This window comes from Dipteris shenzhenensis, chromosome 25 (assembly GCF_047967505.1).
Source record: "Dipteris shenzhenensis isolate YYH24624 ecotype China chromosome 25, Dip_SZ_1.0, whole genome shotgun sequence".
NCBI classification, from domain to species: Eukaryota; Viridiplantae; Streptophyta; class Polypodiopsida; order Gleicheniales; family Dipteridaceae; genus Dipteris; species Dipteris shenzhenensis.
In genome coordinates, this window is record NC_141620.1 from 16,445,588 (window position 1) to 16,467,002 (window position 21,415).

General features: G+C 42.5%; 1 protein-coding gene across 1 annotated transcript in view; it reads right to left on the bottom strand.

Moving 5' to 3' along the window:
- Nucleotides 1–21,415, bottom strand: part of NOXY38 (tetratricopeptide repeat (TPR)-containing protein) — a 43,601-nt gene that overhangs the window by 21,090 nt on the left and 1,096 nt on the right. The window contains exons 3-10 of the mRNA XM_087396876.1: nucleotides 21,146–21,207; nucleotides 19,846–20,035; nucleotides 19,514–19,645; nucleotides 14,534–14,693; nucleotides 7,046–7,239; nucleotides 6,732–6,833; nucleotides 6,507–6,642; nucleotides 5,876–6,004 (exon numbers count right to left, since the gene is read on the bottom strand). Coding sequence (XP_087253002.1) covers nucleotides 5,876–6,004; nucleotides 6,507–6,642; nucleotides 6,732–6,833; nucleotides 7,046–7,239; nucleotides 14,534–14,693; nucleotides 19,514–19,645; nucleotides 19,846–20,035; nucleotides 21,146–21,207 — 1,105 coding nt within the window. The remainder of the gene's footprint in view (nucleotides 1–5,875; nucleotides 6,005–6,506; nucleotides 6,643–6,731; nucleotides 6,834–7,045; nucleotides 7,240–14,533; nucleotides 14,694–19,513; nucleotides 19,646–19,845; nucleotides 20,036–21,145; nucleotides 21,208–21,415) is intronic.

Here is a 21,415-nt window from a genome sequence, read left to right on the forward strand (position 1 = left end):
TGAGGCATTTCGCAGTGCCCTGAACTTATATCCGTTTGGTGATTGATCAGCCTTGTACATGACATTGGCACTGCAGGGGGGTGTTAGAATTATAGATATAATTCAGCAGTGACCAATGTAATTTAATAAGCTAGTTAGGGGCACTTTTCCCTCTTTAAGAGGTTTTTCCCCCTAACCGCAATTAGTTCACTAACTATGGTTAGTGACTATTAAGGTTTTGTCACTAGGACAAAACCTTGTCTCTCACACTTTCAGTTGTACTCTTTACACTCTTCTATTTGCAACTCAGCTCTCAAGCTTTCAGCTCTCCAGCTCTCACTCTCTTGCTCTCTCTCACTCTCCATTTTCTCACAGGAATTGCATGTACAGTCCATACGGCAAGCCGTGCAGTCCATACAACAGGTGAAAATTGCATTCGGGTGCGTGCCAAAGCTCACGGGGGAGAGGAGAAGGATTTGGTAGTCAAATAACTCCTTTCAAGGTCCAAGGTTAGAGAGAGAAATCCAAGCTAGAGAGAGAAAGGTCAACACTTGCAAGCACATGCACACAAGAGATTGCCAAGTGGCTCATTAAATCCTCAAGCCTCTTACCAAGGTTTTCCCTTGGGCCCAACTTTTTGACTCCTCTATTCCTTGCCTTGGCCCTAGCATTTGGGCCTAGTGGGTGCACCTAGGGATTGAACCCACTTCTACCATCAAATCCTAGGGAGTTTTAGCATCGACGGGTTTGCTTGCACATAGAAAATCACGTCCCCGTTATACAACTACTGAGGTAGCAAACATGATTAGTCAAAGCTCTTGGGATGAGACTTCACGAGAGGCCCAACTAATACATGAGATTCTCTTTGACTAGTTCATACATGTTTCCAAACAACCTTCCCTTGGGTCTACCTCATGTGAGAAACGCTGACGGTGGGATCGATCTTGTGCCTAGTGTGCAGTCTATGTTCAGGCAGTTGTACAAGACAAGTTCGACTGAGGAAGATGAAATTGCGTGGCAACTTTAAGGATACCTCCGCAAGTCACCTTGGGATACACCAGTACTGTTGGTAAACCAGGGTATGCGTCTATGCATAGACAACGGTCTTGATCGTTTGACGATTAAGAACAAATATCAGTTTCCTCGGATGGATGATCTCATTGATCGGCTCCGTAGCTAAGATCGATTTGAGAACAGGATATTTGAGAAAGATGTCTATAAGAGTGCATTCCATATGCCATTTGTGTTACAAATTTTGACTTACTAATGCACCAGCAACATTACCAAACGCCTCTAACGACTCTTAATGCCTCAAACCGTTAGTCATACCTTTGATCCAACTATGTCTGCGAGACAAACAAAACTTCATAAAGACGAAGATCAAAGCCATGAATGGTTGTGAGCTAAGATCTCTCCAATTTCTCTAATGGGTTAAGGAGAATTATTGGCATAGTATTCAAACTATCATGTCTAAAAAGTCTCATTAACACTAAACGAGTAAGCAAGAGGCATCATATACCTAGATGAATCCAGGAACATTCCCAAACTCATCCTCTAAAAACACAACATACCTAGAGGTGAAAAACGCCCAATCATGCTCTACAAAGTTGAGAGTACCTTCATCCTTACTGGCATCCCATTGTGAAGTATCTGCAACTGCCATGCCAGACTCTTTCTAATTCTCCATTGCAATCCTCTTTGGACACTCAAACCTGTGGTAACCTAACTTCTTGCAGTACTGGCATTTGCCCCTTTTCTTGGGCTTATCTGCATCCTTCTTGTCCTTTCCAAATGACTGTCTTGTGTCATGTTCTGGCTAAAAACCATCAAACTCTGACCTTCCCTTTACTTAGCAACCACTCTCCAACACGCATATTAACTGATATGTCTTTCCGTGCTTGCTACTCTTGCAACAAAAGACCCACCAAGCTATAACCCTCATGAACAAATTGAGCAACATGTAAAAGGACAAATACGACTCCAGAAAGGAGTTTAAAGTAGTGGAGACAAGCAGAGATCAGGCTGAGTACAGCAGACAAAGCTCAATGGTTTCTTCATCCTAAGCTGACTATCAGGGCAGCAAGGAGGACGGATCATAGGGGGGGCTTGGACCTCACCATTGGCTGTGTTTCAGAGCAGCAAGGAGGTCAAGCAACCAGATCATGCATTGCATTACTTGTTGCCTGTCCGAGAGGATCAGCTTGAAGGTGTGTTTGTGGGCACGACGACAAGGCCCACCTCAGCTCATAGGGAGCATGCACACCACGCGTTTTGGACGTGCCACAAAGGTAGAAGAAGAAATGTTGTTTATGTACAGGGGTTCAATTCTAGACAGCACTATGCTACTAGAGGCTGATACGCTGGACATTGCATTGTGTTCGTTGTGGACGGAAATATAAGTTTTGTTGATTCTGGATCTCTCCTGTGCACTGTCCATTTACTTGATTGCACATCTATGCTAAGTACACATAAGAAAATAAGTTTTCGATTCCACATGTAACACCAATGTGTTCCTGGGCTCTAGTAGCCTTCCGTTGCGTATACCCTCTGTTTGTCAATTTTTTCAACATCGACCTCCTAGACCATAGACACCATTATACCTATTCAAAAGACACGGGATACCGTGGGTTAAGTCCTTATTAGACTCTCATGGTGGCCATATGATGGCCTGGGTCAGCTCACCATCATACCTTTTAACAAGGCACGGGAATCCATGAATGTAAGTACATACCAAACTCTCATGGTTCACCATTCGATGGCCAATGTATATGGATACACTCTCGATGTTCCTAACCAGCCTATGCATACCTCACCTTGAGGACATCCCTCGCCCCACAACATCCACGCTGTTCACCAAAACCTGTCTAAAAGAAGCCATCAAGAAGCTCCAAAATGGTAAAGCCAAGGATTAGGAGGACCTCAAAGCACCCATGAGTAGCATATGCCTGCCCCAATCCTAGCCAAGCTGTTCAATGAAGCTTTTTACAAAGGCCTCTCGACCTCCTAGACCACAAACACCATCATACCTATTCACAAGGGACAAGATTCCATGAAGTACATACCAGACTATCTTTGTTGGCGATTTGATGACCAAGGCATATGGTCAGCTCTTGAAATACACATAAGCGAGCATGCAGAGTGTAGGCTTGCGTGAGCGAGCATGCAGGTTTTCTACCAGCTCCCATGCAGTACAGATTACCATGAGGCAGCTCATGACCTCATTCCATCAATTCTAGATTGAGGTAGGACGAGAGATTCTAGCCACATGACTTCATCAAGATTCTGCATTCATTGTGACATGAGAGGTGGAGGAGCATGTCTTGATGAGATGCCTAGATACTATGAGATTTCACCCACGGATACACAAGCAAGAGCAGGATCATTGACTACTACAGCAAAAATGCACCATACTCTTTGCACCATAAATCGCTCAACGTAGTGTTGGTGTGACCCTCATGGGGGACCTAGGTTTGGAGGGGTGATACTCTCTGGAATGCTATTGGCAACCACGACGTAGCTACAAGGGAAATATTGGTTGCATGCCTTGGTCCAATCGGATTGGTTCAAGCTGCCAACTGTTGCATGCATGGGGGTCATACCTGCGTGGCGCACCCAAGCGGTGGCAAGCTCCTCCTACATAGCATGGAAGGCAGTTGTGAACTACTTCTTTGAGGCCACAGGCCCGGATCATCACACAGATGAGAGCCGTGTGGAGAGTATACCTTGCTTTCACTACATAGTCGAGGTCAAAGTAGCTACTCGGGTCGTTTTTTGTCTTAAGGTCCATAGCTTGTTGTCTACAGTCTTGTAAGGCCAACAAACCTGGTCAGGTTGAGGCCTCATGTCCACGATTCTGAGTTGGGAGTTCGGCCCTCCTTGAGTCATTAATATAAGTCTATTTTGTCGATACTTTGTGTGGTGACCTCTACTACATTTCACATATGCTACAAGTTCTTTCAATTGTGTTTCTACTGTCCAAATAAGATAGTAGTCGAGAACTATATAATATTACATGTGATACGTGAATGTAGAGGCTAGAAAAATCCAACACGCAGGTCTAGACTCATGAGACGCACCGTGGATCACGGCCCTAAATAGCAAGAGATCACAAACAACTTCTTTGTATAAGAAGATGTGACCAAGAGATGAGACTGAGACCTTGACTTTCAAGCATGTTAGATTAGTAGGAGACTAGGCACAAGTCTTACAAGCAACCACCCCATCAGAAGCACCATCATTTGTGGCATCTCAACCCTGGGCTTGCAAGCAACAAATATCAAACAGGTTCCACAGACACTAGGTCTCCCAATGGGACCATAGTCAAGTACTCATAAGTCACACTAGACAAGATATGACCTGAATAGAGCTTACCCCGACACTCAAGCTTCATCTTGTTCATATTTTTCTTAATTCCTCAATAGTTTCAAGGAGGTGTCATAGACACCCCCATCGAGGACTCATGTTGGATTCAATTCTCCCTGGTCTAATAGGATTTTTTGGCCTGCTAGACCAAATTGCTTTCAAAGCCGCCTCCATAAAAGGGAAAATCTCTGACTACTCAAAGGCGAAGCTTCTTCTTTGATTATTTGCTTGATTTTCCCTCTCTTTTCATCTGCTGTCTATTTGCAGCAAAATTTTGCAATATGACTGAAGTCATCATAGTAATGACACAGAGGAACTTATTTTTTAAAGATATCCACCAGTTGACATTGGCGAGCTTTATCTTGCTGTCCTTGTTTCCAAACCATGACTTCGAAGATTCTTTTATATTTCATAAAATGAGGTTAATTTAAAAAAATCTTCCAAGTTTGAATCACACATAATCTTGTTTACTGGACCACAGAATGTAAGCTTCCATATACTTATCGTTTTGAATTGGACAGTAGACTTTCAGAGACAGGTTACAACTATCCATGAAGAAGGCACTGTGAATTCTCCGGATGAAAATCCCAGGCCCATGCTGAGCTCAGTGCAATTACAGGTGGCAAGATCTATGATGTCCTTACCAAGGTTTCAGGGCCAATCAAGGGTTTCTCATCACTCTGACTGTGAACTGCTCCAAGCACAAGAATTGATGCAGTTAAATGCTTCTTACCATGCTTCTGCTCCGACACCAGCTTTAGATGTAAATTCAAGTCACTTGATGCAATTTCAGCATTCCTGTGAACTAAGGCAGGGCAATAGCAGATGCACACTTCTCTTGGTTTGGTTCCAAGCAGTTGCCAACAATCCTCTAGAATGTAAATGTGTGATTGAGGCTTCTCATTATGGAGATACACCACGCCTACTTACACTGAATGTGCAATATACTAAACATGTGTATCAGCTTACTTTTCCAGACATTTAGCTGGTTGTGGCAGTCACCAAATTCAAAACTTGGAGTTGTGCACACTGGCCATCCCACAATTGTCCGCTCCATAATTGATCTATTCTCAAAGCAACTCTCAACAGTATTAGGTGGCTACAGCAGACAGTATACTGCAAATGCCAAAATCCAACAGTACATGAGCCTATTCTGGCCCAGCCTCGCACCATTTTGACTCCCTACATTATACCATTTATCATAAATCACTTTTACATCTCTCAAGGAGTATGGAATATAAAGGTTTGTTTAATACATCAATTGTTTTTAAGGTGGGGGCATTGCATTTTCACAAGGCAAGACAGTCTCTCATGGTGATATCATTTTACCAATAAACACATTCTGGGGCCCAAAATAAACCTCTCATTCAACTTTAAATCATTCAATCATAATCAGGCTCAGCTTCCTCACCCTGTTTATCTTACACTTGCTTGACGATCTTCTTCAGGAAATAAAATGACAGAGAGCTATCCAAGAATCATCAACAGCTGCTTTTCGCATTAAAATAAACAAATCCAAGTGAAGAAACTTTACATATGGAAACGTTCTGGATCAGTGGGATTTATTGGAGGAATGCATCTACCAATCACACCCTTTGCACCCTTTGTCGCAGCATCCACAAAATCGCAGTTCACTTTATACAGTGCTCGATCCCGCATGATCCTAAAATCAGATATTTGATACACCAGATGTCAAAAAAACGTGCTTTTTACAGCTCACGAACTTCTGGAATGTCAAGCAGGATGACTCTGTCATACAAATTAATGACTGTATAGGTTATACCATTGTGACACTAATTCATGCAGACTTAACCTGACTCACTTGACCCACCTTATAGCATCAGTTCTTTCTTCCATATTGGATTGCCATCTTGAAAACCCTTATTACTCTCAAATACACGTTTAGGGCTCAAAAAACATTACTCTTGTCCACACACTACCATTTTTTGCTACCAAACAGAAATCAATAAAAAACGCAGATATCAACCATCACAATGTGCACCTATATTAATACACTCTAGTTGTCTGCACCTATATTAATACACACTAGTTGTCTACAGATTCAACAGGAAAACATAAATTTCAAACATTAAAATGCCATAATCTCACATAATATTGTCACCACAAAATAATGACCAAATTTACACTTTTCTATAAATACGAACCTATCCTGTAAATTTTTCCGTGGAAACTCCCTGCAAGATTGCAATTCCTCATTCCAATCCCTTTGCATACCTACAGTCTCTGTACCATATGGAAGCATCAGGGCATCTTCAGCCCTCGCAACATCTCTTTTGTGAGCTGAAAATACAAAAATTACCCTTATCAGATTTCAATGCATATGATGCCATGATCTCATATACATACCAAGTAGCAGTCAAGAAACTTACCGGGGGGAGGATAAGGTCCTAGCCAAGGATTTAAAGGCAAAAGTGCAGGAACATTTTCAAAAGGGTGCCCTTGGGATTTGCGCTCCAGAACTTCGAGGAAACCTGTCCACAATACATATGTCTCAGCCTGTTAGACAGCATCTAGTTATGAATATTCACTAAAGTGTCCACCATTCAGTCCAAAACAATATATTTCTACTTATACGACTTCAATTACATATATGACCAAAGTACTAATTGCTTCTACTATGCTAGTCATTCAAACCAACCTGAATTACCATGTTACTTGAAACAAGCTAGATTTCCATGCATACCTTTAGAGAATTTATCACTGAGCTGTCGCAAAAGACCCACTAGGGTTGTGGCTTCTCGCATTGGATGGGCAGAACGAGGGTCCAGAATACTTCCTGTACTTGAGTTCACAAAAAACCCTCGCGTATGGGCTGTGATACAATGGCATTTCCCTTCTAGAGATTGGATGTCTAAATAGACCAAATCTCCGAGAAGCCTACAAAATGCATACTCGAGTGTTAGAGCTGACAAGCATCAATGCCAAATGGAAATTGAAACATGTATGATGTGCTTAGACACCTTCTTTTGAACAACATTTTGCATATTCAATGAGTTGACTATTCGCAAATTTGCCAGCTAAAGAAAGAATTCACAGAAACCCAACTGTATTAACTGGATGATAAATTGAATGAGAAGAAAGGATTGAAAATTACCCATAGCATTTATTAGCAGCACTAAAGTTAGTAGGTCAACCCTCAACCACTGATTTAAAGCCATACATCTACCAATAACATCTCAAAGTTAAAACAGACTCATTTCTACTGCATGATACATGCCCTAGACTCTAGTACAGGTACATCAAAGTCATTTTCAAATTCTAACACAATGGTTAGGTACACCATCATCCTTAAGTAGCAAAAATATATATTTGTTGTTCTATACCTTAAGAGGACATGATTTCAAAATCCCAAAACCTTTGTAAGTCTTGGGTTTCCTTTTCCAATCCAACCTTGTGTAGCTTGAAATTTTCATAAAAACCCTTAAAAACCTAGATTTAATGCAGCTCCATGTAAGACTTCTCTAGCAACGATCCATGAGCGTTGGCTAACCTTTTGAGAGAGGCAAGATTAAGGTCCATGGTGTAATCTGATGCAAGATTAAGCCAGACTTTAAATTAGGCGATGCAAGATTAAGGGCCATAGTCTGAAAACTTTTTTGGTGAAGAGGGGGGGTTACACATAGAATAGCACCTAGCGAAATTATCATACATGACAAATGGAAGCCAATAAGCCAAGGAGAAAAAAATGAAAAAGTAACCATTTATCAAAATGACATGTCCAATGTATGTGAGTTCAGGTTTCAAGAACTCACATTTGCTCTCATTAGCATAGAGCTTTTCTTTTCTAAGTGTAGACAACAATATCCTCAGATGGCATCCATGCTCAAAGAGAGTCTTGCTATAGATCAGATGTCGTCAAGAAAGACGACTACAAACTTTCCCAAATATAGATGAAATAAATTATTCATCATCTGCTGAAAGTAACCATTTATCAAAATGGCATGTCCAATGTATTTGAGTTCAGGTTTCAAGAACTCACATTTGCTCTCGTTAGCATAGAGCTTTTCTTTTCAAAGTGTAGACAACAATATCCTCAGATGGCATCCATGCTCAAAGAGAGTCTTGCTGTAGATCAGATGTCATCAAGAAAGACCACTACAAACTTTCCCAAATATAGATGAAATAAATTATTCATCTGCTGAAAGGTTCCTGGTGCATTAGTAAGGCCAAATGGTAAAAACAAGAACTCATAATGAACAAATCTCTTACGAAATGAGGTCTTAAAGACATCTTTCTCAAATATCTGTAACTACCCGTTCTCAAATCAATCTTAGTGAAATACTAGCTCCACAGATTCGATTGATGAATGGTCCCAGACCTTTGTAGTCTACGAGTAGACCAGATGACTTGTTTGGTCTCACTTGAAGTTGCCACACAATTTCATCCTCCTCAGTCGTACTTATACGGTTGCCTGAACACAAACTGAGCACCACGCACAAGATCGATCCAATGGTCAACGTTTCTCACGAAAAGTAGATCCATAGAAAGTTCCTTTGGAAACATGTCTGAATAATCGAAAAAATCCCCCACTTAGTTAAGCCTCGAATGAATCCTCACTCCAAGAGATGCGAAACACAAACTGAGCACCACGCACAAGATCAATCCACTGGTCAACGTTTCTCACAAAAAGTAGATCCATAGAAAGTTCCTTTGGAAACATGTCTGAATAATCAAAAAAATCTCGCATTTAGTTAAGCCTCGAATGAATCCTCACATTAAGAGATGCGACTAATCACGTCTACTACCCCATTCTAACATCTTCTTGTAAGCACCCTTTTATTGTAATTGGGAGGATGAACTATCAAAGCAACAATGAAGTCATGTCAACAATATAACATAATAAAAATTACGCTAATGCATCACGAGTATCGGTACACTAATTCTATCTCTGTTAACTTAGTTGCTTCTACTTCAACCGAGAGACTTGTAATGTTGTAGCAAAGAGTATTTAACAAAGTATTGAGCCCACACAATCTTTTTCAATCAAAAGACTAGCTGGCCTGAGAGAGAGACTTATTAATGTCCATGAAAGACCAAATGGGACTAGGATAAGTGGGATACACCAAAATCCAAAATGGTGTGGTTCGCCACCCCCTAGGTTTCTAGTCAACCTAACTACAAATTCTCGACTGATTGTCTTGGTCTTAGTTTTGAAAACTGGTTTGTCTTCTTGCGGCATAAATCTACCGAGCAGCGGGTATTCAATCCGCAAATACTCACCTAACATTAACTCATCAACGTGGGCAGCCAAATCCATGGCTGAATTATTATTTTGAGTAAAACAGCTAGCTGCAATCTTATCCTGTTTGGTGTTTTCCAGGACAGCAAACATATCTTTTACATTATCGCAACTGAGACATCCCTCATAGGGGTGTGTTGCAGAAAATGAACTGTGCAGCAAGAATTCACCCTGCTAGGCACCATTCCAACCCATAGCCTGCAACGCAACTGCTTCAATAGTTCATCCACTTCGTCTAACCTTCTGTCAATTCATTTTCAGATAACACTCCCTCTATTTGCTGCAATTCCTGTCCCTGCTTCCCTCTCGACCTTCCTCTATGCTTGCTAAGTGCACAGACTTGCAAACATAGCTGAGGAATCAAAAACGAAATTCTTAAAACAACAGCTTGAATTCCGACTTGCTGCCATATCTCCAAGCACAACCACAAGATTCAAGCACTACAAACTCTCTTGTCCATCCTCTAGCAAAAAATCACACTGAAGCAATTGCAACAGCCAAACAAAACATTCGAAGCTCTAGAATCAAGAAGATAAAGAGTTCCCTCTAAAACCAAACGAAACAACCCCTAAGCTAGGGTTCCAAAAGCTGCAATCTTATCCTGTTTGGTGTTTTCCAGGACAGCAAACATATCTTTTACATTATCGCAACTGAGACATCCCTCATAGGGGTGTGTTGCAGAAAATGAACTGTGCAGCAAGAATTCACCCTGCAAGGCACCATTCCAACCCATAGCCTGCAACGCAACTGCTTCTAATAGTTCATCCACTTCGTCTAACCTTCTGTCAATTCATTTCCCTCTATTTGCTGCAATTCCTGTCCCTGCTTCCCTCTCGACCTTCCTCTATGCTTGCTAAGTGCACAGACTTGCAAACATAGCTGAGGAATCAAAAACGAAATTCTTACAACAACAGCTTGAATTCTGACTTGCTGCCATATCTCCAAGCACAACCACAAGATTCAAGCATTGGCTCAATACCGATCTTCCGTGCCCACTTCATCATGAAGGAGGCTTCCACCCCGAACAGCTCCGCACACGTCTAGAGGGGCCAAAAGTGCATCTGCTCCACCTTTGCCTCCATCGGTAATATGATAACTCCCGTCACTAAACCAACACACCGGCTCCTCGCGCGTGAAGCTCAGCTGAAAGTTCACCTCCGCACCATGGGCGTACCAAAGATCTAGTCCCTCTGGTCCCATCCACTCGTCCATCATGAGCATAAGCTGATTACCCAAAATAGCATCAAACAGCTCCGGCGACCACTTCTCCAACCCTGTGGAGGCAAACGGAAATCTCTAAACGGGGTGTGCCTGAGATCCCACTGCACTGATCAAACCCCCCTTTCGGGGCTGAAGGACCATGAGCATGATCTCCAATGGTAGAGGGTATGAGTTCGGAATCTCCAGATGGTTCCAGGGTCCTAACCTTCAGAAGTCCCGCGGTAAGGGACGCCCAAGCTGGAGGTTGGGAGCTGCCAGCCGAGAGGACGAGCCTCGTCCTTCAGGATCCCTCTCTGAGTAGACCTACTGCTGCGATGAGAAAGCAGAAGGGGGCGTCGTCATTCCCTTGCCTGATGGCAGGGGTGTCGAAGCGAAAGAAGCTGCTACTGAAGTGGAGAAGGGAGTGGCGGGAGAGGGAGAGGTCAGGACGCGGAGGACAGAGATCAAGGGATGGGTGGTGAGAGTGACCATCAGAGGGAGGGCTCAGGGGGGAGGAGGGGGCGAGGGGAACCCTGAAGGAGGAGGGGGAAGTGAAGAGGAGAAGGGGGAGGGGGAGGGAGAGAGGGGGAGGGGGAGAGGGGGAGAGGGAGGGAAAAGGACGACCTCGGGCCCCTTCCTGATCAAGCTTATTGAGGCTCTGGATTGGCTCCTCCACGACCCTCGTCGGGCTAGCGACTGCGGCTTTCGCCAACGCCGCCTCTAGAGCTCCTGGGGCTCTCTGCTGCTACAATCTTGTCCATCCTCTAGCACTAAATCACACTGAAGCAATTGCAACAGCCAAACAAAACATTCGAAGCTCTAGAATCAAGAAGATAAGAGTTCCCTCTAAAACCAAACGAAACAACCCCTAAGCTAGGGTTCTAAAATCTCTCCTCTCTCCGTGCTAACATGCAAGCATGGACAACATCAAAATACAAACACAGGGACACGTAGTATCCACTAGTGCATCATCACCCAACCGGTGATCCCTCAAGATCCCCCCGAGCTAGAGGTCAAGCAACCTCCAACCATAGTCCATCCTAGTTAAGGCTCATCCCATACTGCACAAACCCATCTACACACGTGTCGTTGGGGAGAGACAGGCTTGGATGGGCTCCCAACCTAGCTAGGTATTCTTGAGAGGCCCCACTTCCGAGAATGACCCAAAGGGAGGAATGGCTCTCACATATATAGATGTCGGGTATCTTAAGTGTCTCAAGCCAGTACCAAAGGTACCATGTGTCCTCAAGCCTGGGCTCCCAACCTAACTGGGTATTCTTGAGAGGCCTCACTTCCGAGAATGACCCAAAGTGAGGAATGTTTCTCACTTATATATATGTTGGGTATCTTAGGTGTCTCAAGCCACAGTACCAAAGGTACCATGTCGGATATCTTAGGTGTCTCAAGCCAGTACCAAAGGTACCATGTGTCCTAACTGTCCCAAGGTTACGACACATGACCATAGGCTTACCTAACGTCTCATAACACTAGCCACGTTTTGTCCACGCATGGACATAACAAGAGTGGATCTATGGGAAGAGACGATGGAGAGCTATGGAGCCAAAGATACAAAGACCACACACAATGCAAAGGTTGACCAAAGCACGTACGAGGGAGGTCCGGCCCATCTCAGCTTTACTCAGAGGGGACGGTCAGAATCAAGGTGTCAATCTCAATATGGCGCACTAGATACATAGATAATGGAGACCACGTCTCCCACTGCAACGAGTAGACGACCCGACAAAGGGAGATACGCAATATCTATGGATCATAGTGACACTCAATCACATCTCTTGTCATCTCAGGATTTCTAAATTTTTGTGTTTTTGAGTACTAGTTTTAATTTTCTTAGCATAGCAGTCAGCAAGGGCCCTAGTGAGCCCTTCGCCTCAACCCATCGCCGTTGTATGAGTTTTTTTTTTTATTGTACCTTCTCTCATAGGGCTATGAGGCCTCCCGAAGCCGTTAATACTTCTTTCTTTCTTTCTTTCCCAAAAAACATTTGATTAACACATATGAGAGATCAGGAGATACAGCCAGACTCTACTCGGGCCATGATCACTAAGTTTTTCTAGATAGATAGCACGACTGAGCAGGCCCTTAGGGTGACGACGGAACTGAGGTCCAAAGTGAGAGACACGACAGACTCACCAACGGCACAAATCAAGCTTGGGATCTTCCCTCCAGGTTTAGAAGACCGGAGACATGACCACTGGAGGTGACACTATTCAAACACAGGGCCACAGCCAGGAGACCACAGCGGACCACAAACACGACCGCAGCCAAAGCCTATTGTAGGTTTTACACCACCGGGCTTCCCCTTGGGCAAGCCACCTCCACCATCTTCTAGAGGATCATCACAGTGATGCCATGCCACACCTCCCATCCTCTCCATGGGCTCAAACATTTTATGTCTTGGTGTTTCTATGATTATGTTGTATTTGTCTTGGATGTTGATGCACACTTAGAGGCTCCACCCATTCAGCTGATTGTATTTGGTCTCTTTGTTGGGGGGGCGGGGGGGGGGGGGATTTAAACGTTCTAGAAAGCACTAGGTTCACCCTTTTGACTCCCGAATCTTTGAAAACCTGGATGGCAGCTTATGCTTGGATACCGTTGAGAATAGACATGTGGCTTTTGTTTCACACCTGTTTTTGTTGTTTGCTATTGTTTTGTTTTGTTTTTGGATTTCTTGTTTTGTTTCTTCCACCGTTTTCCAAAATGTTGACAATTTATAAAGCTGGATATACTCTATTGATTTAATAATCTGCTTCTTTCACTGTTTTTCAAAAAGTTCCCAATTTATAAGGCCAGATTTACAAGGGTGTGGACATTATTTTTCAAAAAATCTCAGCTTTTGTAATCCAATGACCTTATTGTCTTTTTAGCATTTTAATGATTCCCATATCACATAATTATCAAATTAAATCTACCTCTAGCTGCTTTATAATACAAAGTTGTGAATCATGAAATTGTTCCATAAAATTAACACTCATAATGCAGCTTTATTGATTTACTGAGTTCTGATATAAGCATTTATTTTAAAGTTCAGATTTAAATTTGAAAGTGTACCATATTACTTCATGTTTATATATTGCTACATCATTGTACTGGATTATACGTTGAGCTAATGACCAATCACTTCAATTAGTCACTCCAAAGAATCTCTCGACTCACTCATTCATTTTCCAAGACAAGACCAAAGGGAAAGAGAGGCATCCCTCCTAAGAGAAGGGGAAGCTAAAAGGCAAAAAGAGACGATAAGCTTTTTCCCTTCAGTACTTAAATCATTACAAAGAAAGCCCTCACCTCCATTTTCACCCGGAATCTTAAACAAAGAGAATCCGAAAGACCCAAATCTTAGATCAGAAGAATGAACAGCAAGCTAATCCCATCAGTAATTGTTTGAACAGCATCTGAGATGATGTATATTATCTACAATCTAAACAAGACCAGAAAGGGACTCTCATCCTAAGCCATAAAAAATGGAACGCTGCAGCAGAGAAAACTCCTCACATTGCTATGTTATCTAGCACAACTGGAAGTCATATATTAAATATGAGAGCGTGTCAATATTGAAGCACATGCAATCCAGATGGTGAGTTCAGTAATCAAAAAACCATCAATTCAAATATTAATGAAAAAAAAAGCCATCAAAACTTTAAGAAATTTTTCGGACATCTTGCGGAGCTTATCAATCTTTGTCTAGAAAAGCCATAGACTTTACACTACCTTCGATAGCCAGGAACAGGATTGAAAGAAGAGAATGCAATACTTTCAACACATCTAATCTCTGGCAGACTGGAAGACGTTATGAGGTTCTCTAGCTGTCCATTGGGATCCTCCATGAACCCAAGGCCTTCCAACTCTGGTGCTTCAGTCTTTGCTGTTCCTTCATACAAAAGAATCATGCCACCTTCTTGTTATGACTTGTAAAACTTTAAATCATAGCTACTTAATATGCTCTTTGGTAGAAAACCATGCAATGTCATTATCTGATGATTGTTATACTGATGTGAAGAACCCGAAAAACACTATTATATTTGCAATGTGAAACATCATAACCCACAGCCTCAGGTTCTTAAAAGAAAGCTCTAAGCACGTCCAACTGCCTTAAAAAGGAATGGGCAGTAACCTCTAGTTCAATGACTCATCCTCACCTTCACAGATTTGCAGCGTCCAACCCATGCAAAATGCGGTTTTTGACATCCTACCAAGCTTTGCAAATTGACACTCCAGAAAACATGTAATGCAGTTTAATAGCAAACAAAAACAGCAGGTATTAATTTGCCAGATAGCTTTTCTAATCTATCCGCAAACCCCCAAAAAACCATATCTTACAGCTTTTGTCATGCTTTAAGAGCCCTCCCCATCCCCCCAAAAAAAGGCCATATCACAAAAGATTAGAGCATCAGCTATAAGTAGAAATACGCACTGAGACAAAAAGATCAATCTAGTCAGGCTATAACAAGGTAACAACATCAACCATAACAAGGCCTATTCTACTATGACAACCCTCTCATCATCGTGAGATGGTGGATATATGACTATCATTGCGACATTTAATCACCATACACAAATAATCACACACACGAGGTCAAAGCCATCCACTCTCGTGCATAGGACATATGTTTGACTTCACTACTATCTCTTGCAGTAATATCTCTTGTATTATAACTTCTAGTATGTACTTATCACCTCAAACTATGAATCCCAACCCGACATATTTACTCAAACCATGTAGCCGTGAATATTGCACATGGCTCGCACTCTGAAACCTATGAATTTAAATTTCTGTTTTTGAAACAACCTAACTTCTAAGACCTTGAATCTCAATGGAAATGTACCACGATATTTATAATGCAGCACGTTACATCTCCATTGATATGTCAAATTAGGCTATGCGCCTACAAGGGCATCGTCTTTTATGGCATTATACTAGTTGTTGACCATATATTTGTCACCATATGCGGCAGCCATAACCTTCACAAACTCCTAGAGATATAAGACAGCCAATCCTCCCTGGATACAAAAGCTCAATCCATTAAGCAGCACAACACCCGTTTCCATATACCATCAAGCCAACAAGCAAGCCACCCAAAGGATCTCTTTCTCAACATGATCAGTACAAGAATAAATGCAAGGCTCTAACAACATTGGCACTCCAGGGCCAAACAGGCCAACCATGCAAGGAACAAATGCGTGAGGGGTACCAACACTTCGTATGACCCAAGCAATGGTTCTTGTATGCCATGAGCATGAACTCTTAAGCATCCTTTTATAGGACCTCTACGGAGTTCTAAATAAAACCCATAGAAACACCATTATCGTGCCACGTTTAGCACCCCTTGGATTCAAAAATCCTATTCTAATACTTTATATGATGTGCCCAACCTAACCAATATGCCCCACCCCACCCAATCCAAACTCGTTACCACTTCCAATTGCACAATAGCAAAGCAAAGAATCATGAGTCTCCAATCTATCAACACCATCATCACAATTCACAAAATAGCAGACCCCATGCATACAAGCAGCCATTGGACTACCATGGTCATCATCCGATGACCAAACTATATAGCACAGCAGTGTCCTGCTTAAGCAACAGCACTGGCCAGTTAGATGCATATCCTGTGACAGCATTATCACACTGTAGAGACTTTATTTCCTCAAGCAAAAATCATGCAGGCTGTCCCAAATTTAAAGGTAGTCACGCGGACCTGTATGGGCTGATGGGCCACTGAGGGGCAAAATCGCTCAAGGTGCCAAAAAGAGTGGAGGAAGTTGAACACCTCAGCTTCTAGCAGTTAGAAGCTCCACATCTGATGTAGTAAATGTTCCAGGAAGACCCACTACTACAAAACCTCCAGGAGGAGATCTGTATGGCCTCGAGGACCTGTTGCCCATAGAAGAAGATGCTTCACGAGAACCCTGCGATAGTGCCGGGTTGGCTGCCTTCCTATTGACAGAGGTAAAAATGCTGATCGCTTCCCTGCTAAGAGAAAATCCTATCCTATGGTGCAATCTATCCAATTGGATGAACTGACCGCTCTTGCCCCCAGCACCTGCCAGCCCTAAGCCCAACCAATCTACGCCAGAAAAGGGGCACAACATACCCAAGGTTCCCATTAACAAACTAGGCCAATACTTCGATGTTGATGACACGAATGCCGCTATACCCATAGTCTGCCAAAACCAAAAGGTTGAAGCCATCCTCGATGGGGGAGCGGGAGTGGGTGTCTGCACCAAGGAATGCTGGGTGAAATGGGGAAAACCTGCACTCGAGCAAACCCATCTAGTAGAGTAAAGTTAGCCGATGGGGGAACTGTCGAGCCCTTGGGAGTGCTTACTAGCATAAACATTAAGGTATTTGGATTCACGTACCCCATCAGGTTCGTAGTCATGGACTTCACTCGACAGCCAGGATATGAAGCTATCCTAGGCAGGCCCTTCTTGCGAATGTCCAAACTCGTGCATGACTGGTGTAATGATAACATTTACTTGCGGCACGAGGAGCAAACCATGAGAGGCTTGGTTTTCTCTTTCGGAGCCTCAGGTCTTCTTTGAGAGGCAGGATTTCTAGGCTATCTCGGTTCGACCATACTTAGTTGAGTATTGCTTTCTCGATGATGTTCCCTTATCCCCTTCAGACCTGTACATGCTTCTGTGGATGCCTTGTGGGAGATACTGGTGAGTATTACAGCGTGGCATATTTGGAGAGCCAGATGCACAGAGGCATGGGTCCATCCCTCTCACACCATGGCCAATATATGGACTAATATCTTACATGCTTTGATGGCCAGTTGGGTGACCATACAGGTTTCCTCCAGGGCAGCCTCTGCTAGGAGGGATATTTGTCTTAGGGAATGGAGGGCTCTCCCTTCTTCTTAGAGTCTATAGCAAGACTGAGGTGGGATTTTCAGCCTCTTCCTTGGTTTCTTTCCAGTTTGTACTGAGGTTTTCTGTTGACCCGTTCTGGGTGGGATTTTTTATAATGTATTTCCACTCTGAGCTAGCTCTCGCGGGTTTTTTTCATACTTAGTGGGTTGGACATCTAGAGGGAGGAGTGTTAGAGAAACCTAGTATAATATTCTTCTGATTTAGATACCTAGCTAGTGACTTCACGTAGAGGATATATGTTGTGTATGCAATGGAAGGATCTCAAGAACCAATGGTAACATTGCGTTCCAACTTCAAACTGTGTGTGTGCACAAGTAAAGAGAAAGATGCCCAAATGTACAGCCAAAAGAAACATATAATAGATGTCAAAACCGAGTATAAATCCTACCTAGAACTGTACTAACACCTGCAACAAACATGCATTGAGGTAGGCACCAAATTTGGCACTAGTTGCTGCTGCACCACCTAGCTGTAGCTCATGTCTCTCACAAGCTTCCAAAGCTGCCCCAAGATGAGCCCACTACCCTGTGCATAACTAGGTGCTCTCCAACTCACTGTTAGTGTGCACTCTATTGTGCCATCCTTGGCTGACTGCAAGAACCACACGCAGAAAGAACTGATTTACCCCTCCAAAGGGGCCTTTATATAGGGCTGCATACACCCTATCCCACATAGGATGTAGTTTCTCATCTTGTGCGCCACTGGAGGATACCATTTGGGCATTGCAGGGTAGCTTCAGCATGCAAAGTGCGGCCCATGCTGTGCATCTTTTTTGAGCTCAGAAGAGTAAACCCCTCTGAGCACCCAAAACAAAGGACCATATGTACATTTGCTTCAAAAGGCCTCGATTTAATACTTGGGGCTTCATCCATTTTGACAGAAATAATGGCAATCCTCATAAGACCAAGACAGTGATGTTCAATATCACCCTGAGGATGCCAATGAACATAGCAGTTGACAGTTATAGCACAATATGATTTAATTTGGCAAGTGCCAGATAATGGACCCATGGCACGTGCTTTGCCTTTGTCTAAGCTGCTACTCATAATACATTATTTAAAACTTAAAACTTAGAATGGAACTTTATTCTCTCAAGTAAAAAGTGTGACGTCTGTTACATGGCATATGTGCAATCTCAGCATTTTAAGGCAGACTTTAGTCTCGTCGAGTTAAGTAATTGACTTTCCCTTCTCCTAAACTAAGAGGTCATCAAGGACAACACCGGCTATTCACAGCACTATAGACAAAGTAATATCTAACTCGCTCACTTCCATTCTCTTGCCCCTCCTACACTAAGAGATCATCAAGGACAACAAAAGCTATAAAGAGCTAGCCTGCTACTATAAATTTAAGGATATCTCAACACCTGCTGAGGCCACTGAATGCCTGCATTAGAACGTATGAGAGTGCCTGTTTTTGCCTCTCAAGCCTATCTTCTTCTTTGATTTCCTACAATCTATTCTGTATCCCCATCATCCTCGCATCCTGTCATGAATTACCGGTAAACGGCATGTAAGCCAGAACCTGTCCTGCGTCATATAAAGTTGCAGAATTTCGATGAACATTCACCTCTTTGAGTATGAGAACAGAAACTGAAGCAAGACCTTGTAAAATTAAAACTTGATTCAGAATCTACAAACACATACTTAAACTTTAGGCACTACTAGACGATATACATGAGCAACCCATACATTGAGTGATGACCTCACTACAACCCATACATTGAGTGATGACCTCACTACACAAAACGCATTTTACTGCATATGGACTGGCCTTTTGCACGCAATAAGCAGTTAAGATCATTTCAAGTACCTGCACCTGTCTGTTGTTTAGACTCATTTTCCATGGCTAATGCTGTTGAAAGTGATGCATGAAGGTTTGTTGTAGAAAGAAGATCCCTAGTTCTCCGTAAATGAGTCCTAACCGACCTGTCATCATACAACGCTGCAACATGAATGATGTCAAACAACATGGTAATAATAAGTGACCCAAAAAGCCATTCAAATTCAATCATTTTCAGAAACCTGAAGACAAACAGAATATGTAAAATATATTAGGAAATTTAAAACCCAGATCTTTCTGCAATGAACTTCTTTGTGAATTAAACATTGAGGAAATTTTCTTAGAAAATGAAGAATCCTTACCATTCACCATCTCCAGTAAGCAGCCACCGGATGTTACATCCACCACATCCCCAATCTCATAAAAGTCAGCAAGCTGATGTTTGGAGCCATCTGCTGCCGTGACAATTAAGTCATAACACGTGTAGAAGCATGTCTCAGGTGCATCAAGTAAAAATTGTCGTAGATCCATGACAGAATCTACTGGATTCACCTAAAAAATTCTACCAAAGATCAGTATCTGATTGTTGATCGAGTAAATCCTTACACTAAGATTTGCATAAACCTTTGAGAAAAAAACTATGAACATATAGCTATATCAGCAACAAGTCCAAACTCACCCTAAAGCAATAGTCACCCACAAGGTTACAAACCCCTCAATTGTACATGCAAGACCTGCCTACTATGGCATCACCACTCACTTTGTCTATGCTTAGTGTTTTGTGGATCCTTGTATAGACATGGTCTCGCACGTGCACACATGTCCACATAGGCCAAAAATTGCGAGTACGTGTGTACTACGTGCTCCAGCACATGCATTCATATCCACAGAGCCACATGACGTGCGTACAATTTTACATATGAATTTATCTAAAGAGCCATGAAGAGCGCTAGCATAAAAGGAGACGACTAATCAAAAACAGCCTACAATGGCTTCTGAAGACATGCTTCATCTCTAACAAAGAGTTCTAAACGAAATTGCTTAGAAAAAACTGAATCACGCAGCCATCTCCAATAAATTTTCAAGAGGTGATGCAGCATATATAATCCAGGATTGATCAGCACTTTTATTGTTAGCAAGCCACAAATACTTTCAAGTCGAGCAGATTCAATTTTGAGTAAACTGCTAAGGGCAAATGTATCACCAGAAACGTATAAACTCCTGCAATACCAGGTGGCTGTAAGGTAAAACTGAAGTTCTGTCGGTACTCCAGTGAACAGCAGACGTGGCTGCAACAAGGCTAGCACTAAAGGAGAAGGCTAATCAAAACTGCCTCCAAGCTACAACTAGTATTTCAATCTCAAACAAGTATAGCCAAAAAAGCTTGGGAAAGAGAGCTGACAGGGTAACACACTGCTAAACACTATCGTCATCAACATCCTACAATTAGGTGCAGATAACACAGACAAACATGCCCTTACGCCAGTATGACGCTTCAATAAACTGAGACTTGATGAATTCTTGGAGCTTGAGAAGACGAACCTATCACAAACTACAACTCTATACAGAGCTAGCAAAAGGATAGCTGCTAGAGCGCACATAACTAAAAGTAAAACGTGTGGGATCTTGTATGTAGAAAATAGCTCTTGTGACATAATTTACCTGCAATTCAATCCGTTCTCCGGATGGTCCTCTCACAGCCATGGGATACAACCGCAGCTCTCCTGGAACAAAAATGATATATTGCAAAATCGTCATTACAGCACACTTCACATTGCCAAGCAGCAGCTTACAAATAGCTTTCTCCCTTAATTTGCCAGCTGCGCACTAAGTTAGCGCACACGAACAACAAAGCGCAATCTGCAATGGAAGTAACAAAGGGCCTACGATGGAACGCCATTAAAGAAATTTAATCGTATTAAGCGTCCCATC